The sequence below is a fragment of the Lucilia sericata genome, unplaced genomic scaffold (genome assembly GCF_015586225.1).
Source record: "Lucilia sericata isolate MDLA Ls3-8-SP2 unplaced genomic scaffold, ASM1558622v1 Contig000999F_arrow, whole genome shotgun sequence".
Lineage (NCBI taxonomy): Eukaryota > Metazoa > Arthropoda > Insecta > Diptera > Calliphoridae > Lucilia > Lucilia sericata.
Window position 1 is genome coordinate 58,041 of NW_023994981.1, and position 20,955 is coordinate 78,995.

The following is a 20,955-nucleotide window of genomic DNA, read 5'->3' on the forward strand; positions in this document are numbered from 1 at the left end:
GTGTTTTGACCCGCTTCTGCTGCAGATATTACATTATAACATGTTTCCAATCATGCACAGAGGGAAAAGGAAATATACATGCCTGGTACAAAACTGACACCAAAGAGTTTATATTTTTTCAATAACATCCGTTGTCAAAGTATATACATACGTATGACAACACAATGTAATGTTGACAACGTTGCATTGTCGAAATCTAAATTTGACAAACAATCCGTTGCCAATAGTGAGCTTACCACGTTTGTTAACATTAAGACAACGGATGTGTATAAAATTTAGATTTCGACAAAGAATTGTTGCAATGTTGTCAACATTACATAGTGTTGCCGTACGTATGTATACACTTTGACAACGGATGGTATTGAAAAATTATAAACTGTTTGGTGTCAATTTGGTACCAGACGTGTATATTTATTTTTCTCTCTGTGTGCAGGTCCTAATGAGAATTTGTATCCAAAATCTTATTGAACTTCTAACATGACTATAAAAATGGGTATTCGTTTATAGAAATAAACGGTTTGTCCAATTTTAAAAAAATTTCACATGCATAAAGTTTAGATTTTGAATTTAGACCGTATGGGCCCACCAGGGACGCAATCAGTCGTACGTAAAGTAGGGCACCGTATTTCTTCGTTTGTGTTTCGATAACAAAAAATACATATTTAGAATCTCCTTATCGAGCACCTCATCGTATATATACTATTTATATACTATTTCTTCATTATTCGCTTTACAAAAAATGTATATATTAAACAGAGAAAGAATTGTTAAAAAATCATGACTGAGTCCAAAGTTATATGCACTTTAATTTAAATCAAAAACGGCGATTTTTTTAAAGAACTTTTTTCAAAAAAATATAAATAATTTATACTCTTTGAAAAGCTAACTTTACATAAATTAATTTAAATTCAAAAAATTTGATACCGAGGGGAACAGGTGCATTCAAAACACCTCTATAATTTATGTAACATTCAAGTTTAAGGCAAAATTTCCTAAATCGGAAAGTCGATATTAAATTATAGTAAACCATTTTAGATGGCCCAATATATTCTTAATTATTCTATAAAGGATTTCGATAATCACGCCCCTGGTATGGATGTAATAGCTAAAAAAGTAAAAAATTAAATTTTGGTATTTATTCAAAACTTTTTTCAGAACTGAATTGAATTGTGATAACAAATTTCAAAATGTATCTTTAGTTTTGCATTGTGAATGGAAAAGTCTATATATCCGTAAAATTTCATTAAATTTTTTTTTATAAATATGTATAAAATTTATATAAATTTAAAACTTTTGTCTTCGCAAAAATTCAACACAAAACCATTTTTGTTATATTAAAAAAATAAGTTTTCTATGAATTTCTTAATTGCTAAAAAAAATATAAGTTCTGAGAAATAGACTTAATTTCCAATCCTTTTTCATGTGTAAAATTTATTGTATTATTTTATAACAAAAAAGCACATACATATTTAAATTCCAAAAAAATTATCATCCGTGTAAAAATATAGAGAGAAATTATCGGTGAGATGTATTTACCTACATACATTTGTATATTTATCATAAAATACAAATTATAAAAACTAGTATTTATGCTATAAATACATAATTATTTATACATCTGTAACACTGCAATGAAATTAAATGGAAAAATGCAGCTTCCCGCAATATTTTCAGGTTGATTTAAGCGGCTGTTTTTTTAGAATTTTATTTTTAAATTTCGCCATAAATAATAATTTATTCGTGTAAAATTTAAAAATAAATAAAATAAGCAAACAAATTAAAAATAAATATTACAAATCTAAATACAGGTACTTGCAGGAAAATATGTATCAACTTGTGAGATTTTAAATCATCCAATTGCAAAAAACTATATTATTATATATTATAACTATAAATAGGTCAATATATTTAAGGAATCGAAGAAAATCTAACTCGGCTAAATATGTCACTTTCCAGAAAAGATAAATTAAGTGAGTTGGCGATTTTTTCTTTGTTTCAACAACACAGGACAATAAATTTTAAACCCAAGATCAGAGAATACTTTTCTAAAGACTTGAGCTTTACTGAATCCGAATATAAACTCAGAGTTTGTTTTTTCATATCTTTAGGAGATGTCTGATAAAAAAAACACAGCTTTTAACCGTTATAACAGAGCACGATCTCAAAATATAGAACAGATATCTTAACAATTCACGCTGTTATAACGACTCGAATAAGGCAAGCTTTAAACTTTTTTTTTATATAATCCAATCAATAATGGGGCCGTTACGACTACTGAATGTATTTTAGAAAATGATTCTGTGTCAACCGGCTTCCTAATAGCAGTTACCATACCATGAACTTGTGGGAATGATATTAATAAAGTCTCAAACAACTTGTATGTAGTCGAGGCCTAGAATGTCTTAATAGTTAAACGAATATCAAGCTTGCTGAAGATCAGGTTCATTATGAAAGGTTATCGATATTTTTTTAAACTAAATATAACGGTTACCAGTTCTATGGAAAGAAGTTGACGTGCTTTACATAAGCACCTGTCCTGTTGGCCTTATTTTACGTTGGTACTTTTACAAACACAAGATAGGCTTATTAGACGACTCATCCCATTGTCCTATTTTTCCATCTTACACGCCAGTGGCAATTTTTGTACATGGTTCTACAGGTCCATGTACAAGCACTTTGTTGAAGTACTCGAGCTATGAAAAAACATCACTTCCGTTTACAAGTACACTGATTGAATGTCCTCTGTTGATTCGACAATAGCACCTAGAGACATAATCAGTAGGCCGAAATACAAATCCATCAAATAAGCCGAGGACTTACTCACAGAGAATACATCTGGTATGAACACAGTAAACACTGAACATAACAGATCAAGGAAGGAAATTCAATGGTATCACATGTAAAAGATACCTTACATCCATTACCATTCAACCGTTACATCCATCCCGTATCATATACACTTGACACCAACTCATTTCCAACGCTTAGTCCCATAGTCTCTGTGTGGTATCTGTTCTCTCGACAACAAAAGCGAACTTAAACCAGATTATAGATTTTACCCTGTATCAGACTTTTAACAAAAATTCTCTTCCCGCGGGTAGAAAACACATTCACCACTTGCACCCCGAAGGGACCTCTCCAATAACCGGGACATGTCAAAGTCCGAAACTCTGCCCTGTGGGTTACGGGTTCCCGTGGTACCAGATTATTAAGCACCCTGGTTCGACCCCAGGTCAAACCATTTCAAAGAAAGGCCGAGGATACATTTGACTCCACTTGTTTATAGTGCCGTCGGACTAGAGGTATGGGTAGTACCTCTTTTCCCCGATTAAGATTCATTAAGTTACATGCCCCCGGGGGGACTGGAAACTCAAAATTATTTCTTCCAGGTCCAAGGAAAATATATGGAGTCAAATCGCCAATCCTAAACACATAATTTATTCGTTCAGAATTCTACTGGAAAAAACAACGTTCATAAGATCTACTATAAAATATTGTTACACATTTCACAAATCTGTTCATGTTTTGAACCCCTTAGGTCCTAATAAGAATTTGTTTTAAAAGTTTTATAGAACTTTTAGCATGAATTTAAAAATGGATATACTTTTACGCTGCAAAATTTTAGGAGCACATCATATAGCTTTGATAGCTCTGAACTAAATCTGGGTCGAATAATCGTGCTTGCATTAGGCAATTGAGTTCACTAGTGATAGATCCTTCCCTTTTCTCTCTAACAATCAGTGCAGACTGAACTCGTATGACCTCGAATGACACTTTTTGTACTGGAGAATATTGAGAGAATTTTCTACTTCCCAAGGACAAGTTTATGGACCTAAAGAAATGTACTTTTATAGAATTTTTTCCTTAAATTATTTATTTAAAGAAAATTCAAGGTGTTCTTTCAACGATGAAGAGCAAGATCATGTTATTGCTTTCAAATCAATAGAATTAATTCGGAAGGACAAGTCGTAGTTGTGGCGAGAACTGTATTTACCAAATATAGTTAAGGATTAACCTTCATTTATCAGTTATATAGTAAGTTTTTTTTTTCTAAAGAAATTTAAATTTTACAGGAATAACACTTATTTCGGACTCTCAAAAATTCCCAAAAATTCATAGACCCCATGGAAACCAATAGTTTTATACATACTTATTTATTCTTCATACATATTTACTTTTTAAACTTAAAAATCAAATTGGTTTTTATAAATAAAAATCGACACTCACCTTCACATATATAACCCTGTCCAATTAAACCGAACCACAATATATCGGAGCAATGATGACAATACGTAGGCTTATGGAAATTCTTCTTCACGAATGTGTGACCACCATCCGCCATTTTGTGTACCAGCAGGTCCATCAAAAAATCGTATATTGGATCGTTGTTGTCAAAATAAAAACGTTTAAAATGACTATTATGTTGTTGTTGTTGCTGCTGCTGCTGTTGTTGTTGTTGATAAAACGACAACTGCTGTTGGTGAAGTTGACGTTTTTGTTGCTGCTGAAATTGTACTGTTGAGAGTAGTAGTGAGACAACAATTGTTATTAACAAATATAAAAATATTTGTTTAGAATTTTGAGACAACGATCCAATATGACAAATGGAAAGAGTAGGTTGCTGTTGCAGTTTTTCCTGTTGTTGTTGCTGCTGGTGGTGGTGGTGTTGTTGTTGTAGTTTAAGTTGTAGATCTTGTGGTTTTTTAAGATGTTTTCTAATAATATCGGCCGTTTTTAGTTTTTCGCAGATAAAATCCTTTTTAATATTGAATTTTTCGTAAACAGTTGCTTGGTATTGACAATACAGAGAGTAGTGAGTGAGAGTGTGTTAACAGGAAATGATTTTATTTCTTTCGCCGTTCTTTCTTTAATTGGTTGCTGTTGCAGTTTGTTTTTGGTAACAAGGAACAAATTTACTAAATTTTTAACAAATGTTGTTTAAGTTGTTGCTGCTGTGGTAATTGTTTTTGTTGATGTTGTACTTGTTGTTGTTGTAGTTGCTGTTGTTGTTTCTGTTGTTGTTGTATATCAAAGGTGGGATTAGTTAATTTAATTTGCTTTAAAATAGTAATTAAATTACAGGATAAAACCCAACGACGACGACGTTTATGTGGTTTTAGTTGTTGTTGCTTTTGTGGTTTTTTCAAGATTTTTTGAAGACAAACTTTTTGTGAATTTTGTTGTTTCTGTTGTTGTTTAAGCTCATAAATATTATTAATATTTATATAATTTTCTTTTCTCTCTTCTTGTTGCGTTTCAACTTCTTTAATTTTCTTAATATTAAATGGCCTTAAATGTCGTCGTAGTTCCGGTGTTACAGATAATTGATAAATTAACGAACATGTCATCACTGACGGCATTTTTCATTTTTATATTTTTAACTTAAACTTTATCCAGACATTGAAGCTCTGGAAGAATTTCATTTCATTGGAGATTTAATTTTTTTAACCTTTTCTTGTTTTCAATGCGTTCTTTTTAATTTCGAATTTTATCTTTTCTTTTGGAGGTTTAATTTATTTATATGAATTTTATTTTGTGTTTTAAGTTAATTCTGTGTTAAAAAGCAAAGAGTTTATTAAATATTATATTTCAAAATGAAGTGGCAAAAAAATTATGATTAAAATTCTTTAGAAATTTTTTGTAAATTATAATTTGATTAATCCTCTCTGTATTTATCTTTTTAAGAAATTTTCTATAAAAGTAAATCCCTTTTTAATAAAATGTTGTCGAGTACTTAAGCTTTAGAAAATTATTTTTATTCATATTTGTATTCTATAACAATTTATCAAACCTACTACTTCTTCTACAACTTCTTATAAAAAGCAAATACTCCACATATTTTTTAAGAAAAAACATTTTATCTTTTTATATATTTTTCTTCTTTATTTTCTTCTTTCTCAAAATAACAAATAAATCTATTAAATACGCCGCACCCCCAAACAAAAGAGAAAAACTTATTGAAAAAAAGTTTATACACACTTTGTTTAAAACAAACATGTGCAGGAAAAAAATTAATATTTTAAAAAAACACACACACATAAAAATCCATAAGTTATTCATCTTTTTTCCAAAACTCAAAATAAATACGAGGTGTTTTTTTCATTAAATTATGGGAAATTATAGCGCTATAATAAAAGAACAAATATTGTTGTTCTTGCTTTAAAAAGAAAAACATTAAACAATTAAAAGTGTAAAGTACTAAACTCTAAACAAATAAGTACTTGAAAAAAAGTACAAGACTCACACACAAAAAAAGAAACAAAAAAGAAAAGTGAGAGTGTTTTTTCTTTTTTCTAAAAAAAGGAAAAATTATTCCGAAAATATGTATATTTTCTCATTAAAACTTTATCTACTACGTACTTATGTATATGAATGAGAGTAAACAACAACAACAAAAATAATAATAATGAGAGAAAATTATAACAAGTTATTTATTTAGAAAGTACCACCAAATAGGAAAATATCCCTTTTTTAATGGAAAGCTGTATAAAAGAAAATTCCTACATACTTTTCTCGTCATAAATGTATTTGAAAAAAAAAATGAAAAGCCAAGTTATTTTTTACTCTGTATATGTGTAACATTCAAATATTATACACTAGAGACTAGTCTAACGGTTTTTATTACAAAGTTTTGCCAAGTAACCCGTGGACTAATTAGTAGACAATTATACAGTTTAGTCCGTTTACTAGGCAATAGACTGGACCCTATACTGGTCCTTAAATTAGTCAATAGACGATGGACTAGTCCTTAACTAATCGTTGAATTAGTCCGTAAACTAGTTTATAGTCTAGTCAATAGACTAATTAGTAGACTAGTTCATAAACTAAACCGTAAACTACTCATAGACTAGCCAGTAGACTACTTCATTGACTACACCATAAAATACTCATAGCCTAGTCAACAAACATTTACATTCAACCATTCATGTCAATAGGTTAGCCAATAGTCTAGTCCATAAACTAGACTAGTCTATTAACTATTCAAATTTACAAACTAGTGATAGTCAAGTTTATAGCATAGTTCATAGACAAGACAATAGACTAGTTAATACGCTAGTAAACATGTATGTATACTAGACCATATACTTGTTAATAGCCTAGTCCAAAACTAGTCCCTAGGCGAGTCAATAGACTAGCTAATAGACTACTTAGTTCATTAACAAGTCAATAGACTATTCCATTAAATGGCCAATAGACCAGTCCGTTAATTTTTCAATAGACTATTCTACAGATTAGTCCATAAACTAGTTTAATAAACTAGTCAGTAATCTGGACCACGCACTAGTCCATAAACCATTAATAAACTAGACAATGATCCTGTCCATAAACATGTCAATAACTAGTCCAAAAATTTGTCTTGAAACTAGTTAATAGATTAGATCAATAGAATAATCAACAAACTATTCGATGGACTAGTCAGTAAGTCGTAAGACTAGTACATAGGCTAGTCCATAGACTTGTCAATAGACTAGTTCTTAACTACTAAAATCGATGGATTAAACAATAGACTAGTCAATAGACAGCAAACTTGTTAAAAAACTAGTCCATAGACTAGATTAGTAAAATAGTCAGAAAACTGTTCCACACACTAGTCCATAAACCATCAATAAATTAGACAATGATCCTGTCCATAAACAAGTCAATAACTATTCCCAAAATTTGTATATAAACTAATCAATGGATTAGTACATAGATTAGTCAATAGAATAATCAATAAACTATTCGATAGACTAGTCAGTAAGTCGTAAGTCTAGTACATAGGCTAGTCCATAGACTTGTCAATAGACTAGTTCTTAACTACTAAAATCGATGGATTAAACAATAGACTATTCCATAGACCGCAAACTTGTTAAAAAACTAGTCCATAGACTAGATTAGTAAAATATCAGAAAACTGTTCCACACACTAGTCCATAAACCATCAATAAATTAGACAATGATCCTGTCCATAAACATGTCGATAACTAGTCCAAAAATTTGTCTTGAAACTAGTTAATAGATTAGATACATAGATTAGTCAATAGAATAATCAACAAACTATTCGATGGACTAGTCAGTAAGTCGTAAGACTAATACATAGGCTAGTCCATAGATTTGTCAATAGACTAGTTCTTAACTACTAAAATCGATGGATTAAGCAATAGACTAGTCAATAGACCGCAAAATTGTGAAAAAATTAGTCCATAGGCTACATTAGTAAAATAGTCAGTAAACTGGTCCACACACTAGTCCATAAACCATCAATAAACTAGACAGTGGTCCTGTCCATAAACAAGTCAATAACTATTCCCAAAATTTGTCTATAGACTAATCAATGGACGACTAGTACATAGATTAGTCAATAGAATAATCAATAAACTATTCGATAGACTAGTCAGTAGGTTGTAAGACTTGTACAAAGGCTAGTCCATAGACTTGTCAATAGACCAGTTCTTAACTACTAAAATCGATGGATTAAACAATAGACTATTCAATAGACCGCAAACTTGTCAAAAAAAACTAGTCCATAAACTAGTTTAGTAAAGAAGACAGTAATCTTGTCCACACACTCGTCAATAAACCAATTAATAAACTAAATAATGCTCCTGTCTATAAACATGTGAATAACTATTCCCTAGTCTATTCAGTAAGTCATGAGACTATTACATATGCTATTCCATAGACCTGTCAATAGACTAGTTCTTAACTACTAAAATCGATGGGGACTAAACAACAGACTTGTCAATAGACCACAAACTTGTTAAAAAACTAGACCATAGACTAGTTTAGTAATCTGGTCCACACACTAATTCCTAAACCAATCAATAAACTAGACAATGCTCCTGTCCATAAACATGTCAATAACATAGATTAGTCAATATAGATATAGATAATAGACTATTCGAGTAAGTCGTAAGACTAGTACATAGACCTGTCAATAGACTAGTTATTAACTACTCAAATCAATGGACTAAACAGTAGAGTAGTCAATAGACCGCAAACTTGTCAATAAACTAGTCTATAGTTTACACCATAAAATACCAAAACATATTTTATTTACCGGAATTTTTAAATACTTAAACCAAACCGATATACGGAAATATCTCAATCCCATTCAAATTATTAAAGAAAACATTGTCTGAAAAAAACTTGAGTTTTATGGGCAAATTTTCTGATCAGTTTCAACACATTTTCGAGAAGTATTTGTTACAAATAGACAACTGCTTAACAAATTTCTGACCATCAAAAGTAGTCAAAAAAGACTATGTTGGATTGGTCATTAGTATTTGGCTTAATTTCGATATCCAAATTGGAACTGATTTTGTAGAAGCGTTATGGCGTAGACAGTGGTTCAGTGGAACGGTTGTGGAACTATAGTTGTTTAATTAATGATTATTATTCGAATTTGTCACCCTCATTGCCTGGTAGAGATAGGGATCAATTTTAGAAGACAATATGCTAATCTGAAATTGGTTCCTTGAAAACTCTTTAGAAGTATTTCGGAATCACGACAATGTACTCTTTACTAACTTACATATGTTTTAATTGATATACAAATGCTTCTTTCCTAATGAAAACCCCTGTATATGGAGTATCATCACTATAAAGTGCCACTAATTCAGTTTATAGATCCATTGTCTAACTATTCAACAATAGATCGAAAAGTGTTTCACAATAACCTCCCGGATATTTCAGCTAATTGAAAAATTTTTTATAAAATTTAATATCGCGGTACACATTATAAATAACTTTTTGAAAAACATTTTTTTTTTGTGAAAATATCAAGCGAACCTCATGCGTTTATTGTTTAAATTGTAGTTGGGAACGTACAATACTGCGTTCACGTGCTACTTAATTTTGAATAACGTCTCCAAATAAAATTTTTAAAATTTAAGTTGGAAAATTATAACTGGAAAATTATAACCTTTAAAACTTCACTAAAAAACACTTCAAGCCTAAAATAATATATTTATACGTAAAACTTAGATGTGAACATACAATACAAACATTTGAATAAAGTCTTCAAATAATGTTTTTAAAATTCAAGTTAGAAAATTCAAACTAGAATTTTAAAACTTAACTAAACATTATTAATATTTGGGCGAACAATTATATAAACATTCTAAATGAACACTTCAAGCGTAAAACTAGTACTAGATGTATTTTATATACTCCATTACTCATATTTATAGAAAACAGCAACAGAGTGTAAAAATTCAGACGTTTTTTTCACAAAAACTATTAAATTATTTTATAACTATTTTATTTAAACACCACACTTATGCCTTGATTAATTAATTTAACTTTTTTTTAATTTATTAAAACATTTTTACTTATATATTGTTAAATTTTAACACTTTTTTCACTTGAAATATTTTCTATATATTTATTTTATTAGAAAAAAATATTCTTTGATAATTTTGTTTCTCTATAAAATTGCGCAGACGCCTTGAGAAACGACATTATGAGTTGACTTCATTTAACTCTACAGTTCTACAATGTCTATCTATACATCCATCTATCTATTCCCTAAACTCATACAAGTGTTAATTTTTTTCTCCTTTTTTTTGTTTCTATTCGTAATTTTCTTCTTTTGCTGTAAAAAAATCCTTTTTGTGTCAAATTGAAGAAAAAAAAAGAAAATTAATTAATTAATATTGAAAAAAATTAATTTATTTCAAAAAATATTTTCTAATAAATTTGAAAAACTATAGAACTTTTGAAGAATATTTTTTAAAGTTCAATTTTTATTTTAGTTTAAATTGTAAAATATTTTAAAAATAATTAAATAATGATGTAATTTAATTTAATTCGAGTTTTAAACACATATGTATTTCATTAAAAAATATTGAAGCCCTTTTCCAACTTGTCTATAAATATTTTCTTTGTAAAATTTCAAATATAAAAATCAATATCTCTTTTTTTTTACAGTGAGTTCTAAAGTTATTTCTCTTTTCTTCTTTTTACTAGGGAAAAACATAACAATAGGCCATGTCACAGAATGTATATTTTATGAATGTGAAAATTAAATCATGTTTAGCTTCTTAATGGTGCGTGAAAAGTGGTCTGACTGTTTGTTCCTTAGACATACTGAATTGGGTTTTAAACAGTTCAACAAATAAGTTCTCTAAAAAGTCAAATAAATTGAGTTAATTTTAATCAAAACCCTGAATTCCACCTGTGGCTTGGAAATCTATCCACATATTTATACTCAAATAATATGAAAATTACCCATATATCAGGGTCCCTATTGTGGGTCACCACTCTTGTTATTACACCGAATAGTTGAAGTTCTAATACTCAATGGGAACTAATAAACCAAACAGACTTGATAACAAGAAAATTCATAAATCTATGACATCAATTTTAATCCTTTGACACTGTACCAATTATTGCAGAAGTTGTTTATACGTAGGAGAATCTGTATAACACCTTAAAGGCGGAGATATCTTCCTAGAAGCTTCTTTCATGATCTGGTCCGTCTCAAGGATGTGTCACTAACGTATCTAATAAAATTTGAGAGAAATGCCGGGGGGTTCTCTGTGGAACAATGGAAATAACGAGGTCAGCCAAATTAGGGAGGAATTATTATTATATAACGGGATTTCCCCCCTCGTGTCTTTCATTTCTTTCGCCTTAAGCGCGATGAATGAAACGTAACAGATATGAGCTTCTAAGATATATGTATATAATCTTCAAATTATTAAGTTTTTATAAAACTTCACATTTCAATGTGCGATTAACCCGTTAATACTAAGACCCGTTAAGGTCACGTTAATAGTCACAAAACCAACAACTTTAGAAGAGTTGAAGGCCAACATTGAAAGCAAAATGTCTGGTATTTAGGCAGACTTGTAGGCTCCAGTCATGGGCAATTGGATTCCATAAATAATGATATCGGTTGTACATTCATTTAAAATAAAAATCATTCTCATAAATAACCCATAAGACTTTTAATTAGAAACCCCTTTATGTAAAATCATCCGTCTATACATATTGATATTTCAGATGTGGATTGAATATCTCATGTCGAATGAATTAAAACTGTTCCAAATCTGGCCAAAAGGGACATTTATCAGCAATTTGACTTTTCCTATAGATTTTAAGGGAGAAATATGATTTTGAGTTTTATTATCACTGGGGAGCCTTTTTCTGGAACAAAGTTAAATATTTCAAAAGTTATTATTGCTTAAGAAGATCGACTCTTTAACCCAATAGCATTATATATGAGTTCGCCATACCCATTTCAGAATACTAATAACGTTTTTTTCGGTGGATTGAAGGATTGTAACTTAAAAGCAGAACTTCTTTGTTCCTTATTAAACCCAAAATAAATTTTAAACTTTTCATCGAATAGGATTGGGATTTTCGTATATGAACTAAACTGCAGAACCCAAAATTGGATCTTATTGTCCCTTATTATAATCTTATCTTAAACTCTTATCTAATCTTCAAGGAAGTTTGAAAAAATCACCACCATTCTGAAAACCTTTAGGTAACATGGTCAAATTTAAAAATAATGATATACGGTATACACATAAGAGATTAAGGGAGCACTGAGTTCTTTTGTGTTTTACCTTCGGATAAAACATAACATGATTTCTAACAACTTTTCGCTATTTTTCTGAATAGAAGTGTTGAGAACCATAAAAAACTATGAAAGATATTGTTAATAATAAGTTTCATACAACGTAAGAGAAAGAAAGACAAATATGATACGGTCCGGAGATGAAATTGTTGATGTTTTGAAAAATTTTTGCTTTCATTCTATTCAATAGCTCTAGGTATAATGGAAGTTATCAAAAATTTTATTCAATTATATGCTTATTAGAAGTGAGTTCCTAACAAACAAATAACAGCCAGCCTTCTGTTGAGTTGCCAGCAACCAACACAACTGACATAAAAATTGCTATTATGAACTTTCGTTAGTTGGCAAAAAATTTCGGAATTGTGTATATCTGTAGTTATTTTGACAGATCAGCAGCTACAAAGTAAAAAATATAGACACAAATTTAAATAAAGTTCAATTTGTGAAAAAATTTATGAAATAAATTCAGAATGTGTATTTACATATAAAAGCATCCACTCAAATTGATCAATTTTATCAATCAGCGACGAAAATGACACTTTAAATTGTCCTACAATTGGATCTTCGCTCCGGAATGAACTGAGTCATACTCGGCCAAAGATTGTCAACCCAGCGACAACTGTATCAACCAAAAGTTTTTCCCCAGGAAAGAACCATCGTCCACAGTCAAACTGTTTCAACAACAACATTTCAATTTGTGGTACTGCATCCTCGCCTGTATCCGATTTTGGCAACAACAACTGTCGGTTGCGAACTGTAATTTAATTTTAACATCTGACAACTCAACTTAGGTTCATTTGCTATCGATAATCCATAAATCTATCAATCATGATTTTAGATTATAACTCTTAACTTTGGGAATGACGTTTTGCAAATTTGAAACAATGGTTTTACATTACAACTCTGAATAAATTTTGAGCAAATAATAAATTTTGAGAATTATACCCAGTACTAGATGAAATAAAGAAACGATTTCTTCATCCAAATTCAATAGGTTTCAAGCAGAGATCACTCAATAGTTGGACAGACATAGACAAATTGTTTCTAAAAGTGATTCTGTAGCGACTTTCAATACTTTAAAGTGAGTGTAAGACTCCTCCTTCAATTTTTGTTGAACGGAGTATTAAAATCTTTTAGTTAAATATTTAGTCGGAACACTGTCTGGAAAAAGAATTTATTTCGAGTCTTGCGACAATATTGAGCATTATTATGAAGTAAAAAATCAAAAAAATTATTAATATGTCCATAATTCATTATAAAAGTATTTTCTTAATTGCATTATTTTGGTCTTATATACAACAAAACAACTAAAGTTATAAAAAGAACTCTGTTAACATTATTAGTTATTTTTATTAATTTTGTAATGAAATGTTCTTTATTATTTAAAAATCTTAAAATGTGTATTTAATATTCCTTTTGAATTGAAAAGCCAAATTTCTAAAATAAATGTCAAAAAATATATAGCTGTCAAAATGTTTACTTTCTCTCATATTCTTGCTGTCGTTAGTGGTCTCTATTTAATCATGGTCCTCTCTTGCTGGTCGACTTTGACTCGTCACAAAGAAAATCCCCAAAAATGTAAGGGAAAATAAATTTCCTTAAATGCTCCCCTAAACTAATGAAAAATACAACCATGTAAAGAGAAAGAGAGAGAGAGAGAGTGGTAAAAACCTTTTGACAGTATATCTCTGCTCAAATAAATCGCAATAGATAGAGAATTTTTTTCATTTTTTTTGCCACTGCTGATATGAAATTTTTTCAATACATTTTTTTCTATTCAAATATTGACAAAAAAATATATGTATAATTTTTATTTTTCAATTTCATTAATAAAGTTATTTAAAAAATAATAATAATTTTTAAAACACTATTGCTGTATAGCAAAATGTTATAATTTTGACAGAATTTTTTTCACAATATTTTATAGGCTAAAACTGGATTTTAGTATATATAATTTTTCTATTCCTTTAGACTTTTTTTCAAAGTTTTATCACTTTTTTTCACAGCATAATGAAGAATGGAAATTTTTTGAACATTTTCTTTTTATGTTTAGCTTATTTTTTTAATATTTTGTTAAACTTTTATATTTCTTTAATAAAAACAATTCTTTAGATTGAATTTTTTTTTTCAATTTCACTATAACTTTTCTTTTTCTTTTTTTCAATTTTATATAGAAAAAGATATAGAAAATTTTGTATGCACACGAAAAAAAAAACTTTCCTTTGACTTATTTCTATACACATACATTCACATATACACACACGTACACAGATATTATATAGAAAAAAATTTATATTACTTTTTTCTCGTTTTCATATTTGAAAATTTTCTTTTTCTTGATTTAACATAAAATTTTCACTCTATTTTTTTAGTATAATTACTTGTTGTATATTTACTTTTAAATTATAAATAAATTATTTAATTAATTATATATGTTTCGTTTTAAACTACAACTTATTTTATTTAGTTGTTACTTCTTTTTTTTTTTCTATATAATTTTTTTATATATATATTTAAGTATATATATAATTTTTTAAAAGTTTTGTGCCCTGTCAAACGTATGCAGAGCACTGCTTTCCGTGGTGGTTCGACTAATTGTGACTTGTATGCGCTCAGAATCTGGCAAAAAAGTTCTCCTCGCTGTTAAATAAGACACAAAAATTTTCCTGTGTATTCAGAAAATGTACCCCCAAAAAAGTTCTTTCTATTCGTTGTTCTTGTTGTTGTTTTATATGAAAAATTGGGAAATTTTTCTTTGATGTTTCCTACGAGTACACATCGTGTGTGTGAGTGTTTTAAACTTTTTACTCCACACAGTGGTATAGGAAAAAAAAAGAGGGAAATAATTCGGTAACTTCTAAACGGTTAATCCGATTTTAATGAAATTTGGTATGCACAAAGAGGAGGTGTTGTCGAGTTTAGGTTTTGAATTTGGACCTTATAGGCCAACCAGGGGCCCGGCGGGGGGTCCTCAAATTAGGACACCTCGGCTATGTTAAATTTTTAAAACGATCCTATTTCTTCATTTGAGTTCCGATTTAAAAAAAATTTCGTATATAGAATCTCCTCATCGAGCACTATAAAAAATGTCGTCGTAGCAGTAAATTATCTCTTATAGTTTAGGAGATATTCGCATTTGAATATTAAAATTTTAAAATTTTTACCGTCCTTACTTTAGTTTTTTTGATAATAGCAGGTCCAAATATTTCCGATTTTCGCCATTTTTTTTATTTGCTTAACAACAAGTTTATATACCAAGCAGTGAAAGAATTATGTAAAAATCATGACTGAGTCCAAAGTTATAGGCATTTAAATTTAAAAAATTAAAAAAAGGCGATTTTTTGTCATTTTTTTGGGAAAAAAGTATCTTTTTCTTTTTAAGTTATCTAAAAAGTTTCTAAGAAGATGTATATAGAATTTATACTTTTTGGAAAGCTGACTTTACATAAAATACGATAAATGAAACAAAACCTAAAAATTTTTGATACCGAGGGGACCAGGTCCATCCAAAAAACCCTATTTTTTATGGAAAATTAAATTTTGAGCAAAAATTCTCAAATCGCATAGTCGATATCAAATTATAGTGACCTGTTTTATATGACCCAATAAGTTCTTAATCATTTTGTAACGGGTTTCGATAACCCCGCCCCTGGTATGGATATAATAGGCAAAAAACCAAAAAATCCCATTTTTGGGATTTTTTAAAACTTTTTTTTGAATTCCGGGATTTCTAATAAGAAAATTCGAAATTTTTATTTAATTTTGGATTTTGAGTAAAAAAATCTACCTAACTGTAAAATTTCATCAAAAAATATTCATAAATAAAATTTTTATTGCAATTTGAAAAATTTGTATCTTCGCAAAAACTGAATAAAAAACATTTTTTAATTTTTTTTAAAAAAAGTATTCCGCGAATTTTTTAATTTTCAAAAATTATATACAGTTTTGAAAAATAGACAAAATTACCTTTCCATTGATATATAACATGCCTACCTAATGTTTTTTAAGTGACAAATTAATTAGGGAAAACTCAACATCTTTTAGAAAATTTACCTAGCACTATTATTTTCATCCATATATGTAACAAATTTAAGAGTTAACCTTATGGATGAAAATAATAGTGCTAGGCAAATTTTCTAAAAGATGTTGAGTTTTCCCTAATTAATTTGTCACTTAAAAAACATTAGGTAGGCATGTTATATATCAATGGAAAGGTAATTTTGTCTATTTTTCAAAACTGTATATAATTTTTGAAAATTAAAAAATTCGCGGAATACTTTTTTTAAAAAAAATTAAAAAATGTTTTTTATTCAGTTTTTGCGAAGATACAAATTTTTCTAATTGCAATAAAAATTTTATTTATGAATATTTTTTGATGAAATTTTACAGTTAGGTAGATTTTTTTACTTAAAATCCAAAATTAAATCAAAATTTCGAATTTTCTTATTAGAAATCCCGGAATTCCCAAAAAAGTTTTAAAAAATCCCAAAAATGGGATTTTTTAGTTTTTTGCCTATTATATCCATACCAGGGGCGGGGTTATCGAAACCCGTTACAAAATGATTAAGAACATATTGGGTCATATAAAACAGGTCACTATAATTTGATATCGACTATGCGATTTGAGAATTTTTGCTCAAAATTTAATTTTCCATAAAAAATAGGGTTTTTTTGGATGGACATGGTCCCCTCGGTATCAAAAATTTTTAGGTTTTGTTTCATTTATCGTACTTTATGTAAAGTCAGCTTTCCAAAAAGTATAAATTCTATATACATCTTCTTAGAAACTTTTTAGATAACTTAAAAAGAAAAAGATACTTTTTTCCCAAAAAAATGACAAAAAATCGCCTTTTTTTAATTTTTTAAATTAAAATGCCTATAACTTTGGACTCAGTCATGATTTTTACATAATTCTTTCACTGCTTGATATATAAACTTGTTGTTAAGCGAATAAAAAAAAATGGCGAAAATCGGGAATATTTGGACCTGCTATTATCAAAAAAAACTAAAGTAAGGACGGTAAAAATTTTAAAATTTTAATTTTCAAATGCGAATATCTCCTAAACTATAAGAGATAATTTACTGCTATGACAACATTTTTTATAGTGCTCGATGAGGAGATTCTATATACGAAATTTTTTTTAAATCGGAACTCAAATGAAGAAATAGGATCGTTTTAAAAATTTAACATAGCCGAGGTGTCCTAATTTGATGACCCCCCGCCGGGCCCCTGGTTGGCCTATAAGGTCCAAATTCAAAACCTAAACTCGACAACACCTCCTCTTTGTGCACACCAAATTTCATTAAAATCGGATTAACCGTTTAGAAGTTACCGAATTATTTCCCTCTTTTTTTTTTCCTATACCACTGTGCTCCATTTTAATAATAATATCACAATATCTCTCATTTCCTTTATCTTTTGCTCTCCCTCTCTTGCTAAACTTAAGTACTTGCCCTCTCAATAATTTTAATTATTGTGGAATTTAATGTGTTAAAAACAATTCCGTTTCTGTTTTCTATGCTTCGCATTGTTCCACCATTATGTACATACATATATAAATTTGTATGTATAATTTTAACACATTCATACAGACGTATACTTAGGCTGAGTACTTGAATTCTTGCTCTCTTTTTGAAATTCCCACATATTTATTTCTATAACTTTTGTATGTACCAGCATGTGTGTATGTGTTTGTCCGATTGTAGTACATGTCGTATACTTACTCGCTTATCCTTTTTTTATGGTTAACATTATTTTTGCATTTTCCCTTTTGAGCTTATATTCTTTGACACATCGCCTAAAGTATGTATTTGTGTATTGCTATTTACTCAAATAAATCAACAATTTTTAATACATCAATATGGTGGATAATAAATAGCGTTGCCAGTTTGAAAAACTGTGTTTTATTTTGTATTTATCCTTTATTGACACATACTTTGTTGTTATTAAAAACTGTAACGGTAGTTGAAAATCTAAATTTAAAAAAAAAACAACGAAAACTATATTAAAATTCGCTGTATAAATCGAAAATTAAAGAAAATTTTTCAATAAAAGTTCAGCATTTTACTCCTCCATCCTTTTATGTATAAAGTGAAGTTTGAGGGCACTGAAATGTCCCTCTTCTTGCCCAGTTCCAGCTTAGTGCCACTCCAGGGAGGTTGGTTGGTTTCCACCAGGTTCTTCAGTGATCAAGTAAATTAATGAAATGTCAACCAGCTCACGGACCCTATAAATTGTTAGCCCTTAGAAACATTTGCGTGGTTCTCTATCTTATTGTTGACCAGGTCTTTTACCTTATTTTGCCTTCGGATTTCCGGCGGTAATCGGATGACTCTTTTCATTTTTCAATGTCTAGCTCATTCTTCAGCGTTTTTTTAAATCCCTCTTCTTTCTGAGCAATCCTAGCGTCATAGAAAGGAGGGATACTTTCTACTATATTCTTCAGTGTTCAAATAAATATATTGATGAGATGCCGTGATTATCGCACACATGCTTAACTCAACGCAACACGAGATCAATCTATTTTTTGGCCATATATTGTGTGGTCTACTATCTATTGTTGACCAGGTCTCAAGACTTATTGGGTTGTTCTATTAGGGTTTTGCAAGGCATCGTAACTGCATTGCAGAGATCGTCGCGGTATCTTTTCTTGGCTACTCTGGCGTAAAATGGCGGCTCTTTTTTCATTTTTCATTGTAAAGCTCCTTCTTTTGCTTTTTTATAACATAACATGCCTCTTATTGACCAGTTCCATCTGTCAACGATCCAAGGAGGAGCTATACATTCCACCAGAATCTTCAGTGTTCAAGTACATTGATGAGATATCAATCTCGTTACACCCAAGCTGAATTCGCAGTTCACGATCTCTTGAGATTGTTGCACTGGTTGACTGTCTTGTTGTTGAAAAGGTCTTTAACCTTATTTCCCTGGTCTATTGGCATTATGGCCATCGGATAACGAAGATCATCGCGGTATCTTCTCTTGGCTACTTTGGCGTAAGATGGTGGCTCTTTTATTTTTTTTCTATCTAGCTTTTTCCGCAATTTTAGAATTTTCTTTTGAGTGCTCGCATTCACAAAATCGTACTCAATCGCAGAATGCAGGCATAAGACTTCTTTGAGTGAGGTATGGCTAGTCTTGGACACTATATTAGATGACGGTGACCTTTTTTCTCCTTGGTGTTGTTTTTACTATTCGGAAGATATTTGCTTCAGATATTGAGAGAATCCAATATATCCTTCGGGGCTTATCAATATCACTTATCACTCACATCCTTCATCCTTTATGGGATTTGATATGATGGCGCTGTTACTATCATCTGAGGATTCAAAGTCGGAACCGACCTCATTTAAATGGTGAGATTGCTTAGAGCTTAGTTCAAATAGGTTAGGTTAGATTGATATACACTATCGATTGTATCATGATCAAAGAAGATATTATCGTCCGATGTTCAGAAACGCTATTTCCACTACAAATTTCCTACGAATTTTCAGACCAGTGTTTGTGAGGGACATTATAACCGCAATATCACAAGATTTTTAGATCTAAATTCGACGAAAGCTTAACGATTACAATGTGCTCTAGAGTTTCACTGTCCTCTGAACATGCTATACATTCTTCTGTGCCCGTTATTTTGTACGTCCACTTAGAATCATACCTCGGAGTAGGAATACACCACATGTTCTTTGTTGTTCTACCCACCGTGCCAAGCTGCCTCATGGTATTCTCTAGCTCATATTTTCATTTCAGCCCTCGTTGTAACAAACGGTATTGCGTTCGTCAGGTTAACTTTCACGTACTTTCATCCCTTAACCCATTAATGCCCACAGTTACATATACGTAGCGCAAATTAATTCGAATTTGAACTCGAAATGCACAGAAATGGAAAATGCAAAGTTACCTTTTTCTGATGGATAGGTTAACTTAACATGTTCTTAACGATTAGAAATTGAATTTGAGTAATTATTGCCTATAGGAATGTATTTTTGGGTTATTTTGTAAAGTGTCTATTTCGTAAACCTGCAAAAAGTCATATTTTTCGAGGAATGAATTCTTAGAATGTTAATAACTTCTATGTAGTTAGTTTTTAAAAAAAGTTTCTGGCGTAAACTTATAAAGAAGTAATAAATGTTTATTACCTAATTGTTTATAAACATATACCATGTCCTTGCGGAGACTTATAAAGAGGATAATAAAAGTGTTACGTATATGTAACAGTGGGCAGTTCTCAGTACTTTTTGTCCCACTCTACATACGACATAAATAATGAACAACTTGCTTACTTTTTTATGAAATCTGCCTCAAAAATAGTTTTTTATCAGAGGAATGGGTTTTTAACGTAATTCAAAACAATATATTTTCTTGAAATATTGATATTTGATGACAAG

General features: G+C 29.9%; 1 protein-coding gene across 2 annotated transcripts in view; it reads right to left on the reverse strand.

The window, feature by feature from the left end:
• Positions 1–15,180, reverse strand: part of LOC119609521 (diacylglycerol kinase theta) — a 55,888-nt gene extending 40,708 nt beyond the window's left edge. Inside the window, exons 1-2 of one of the 2 annotated variants that reach the window (XM_037964342.1) lie at positions 14,813–15,180; positions 4,228–5,551 (exon numbers count right to left, since the gene is read on the reverse strand). In XM_037964342.1, the coding sequence (XP_037820270.1) occupies positions 4,228–4,363 (136 nt within the window). In that variant the 5' untranslated portion in view covers positions 4,364–5,551; positions 14,813–15,180. The remainder of the gene's footprint in view (positions 1–4,227; positions 5,552–14,812) is intronic. The other variant, XM_037964343.1, reaches the window with a different exon arrangement.
• Positions 15,181–20,955: the final 5,775 nt, after the last annotated feature.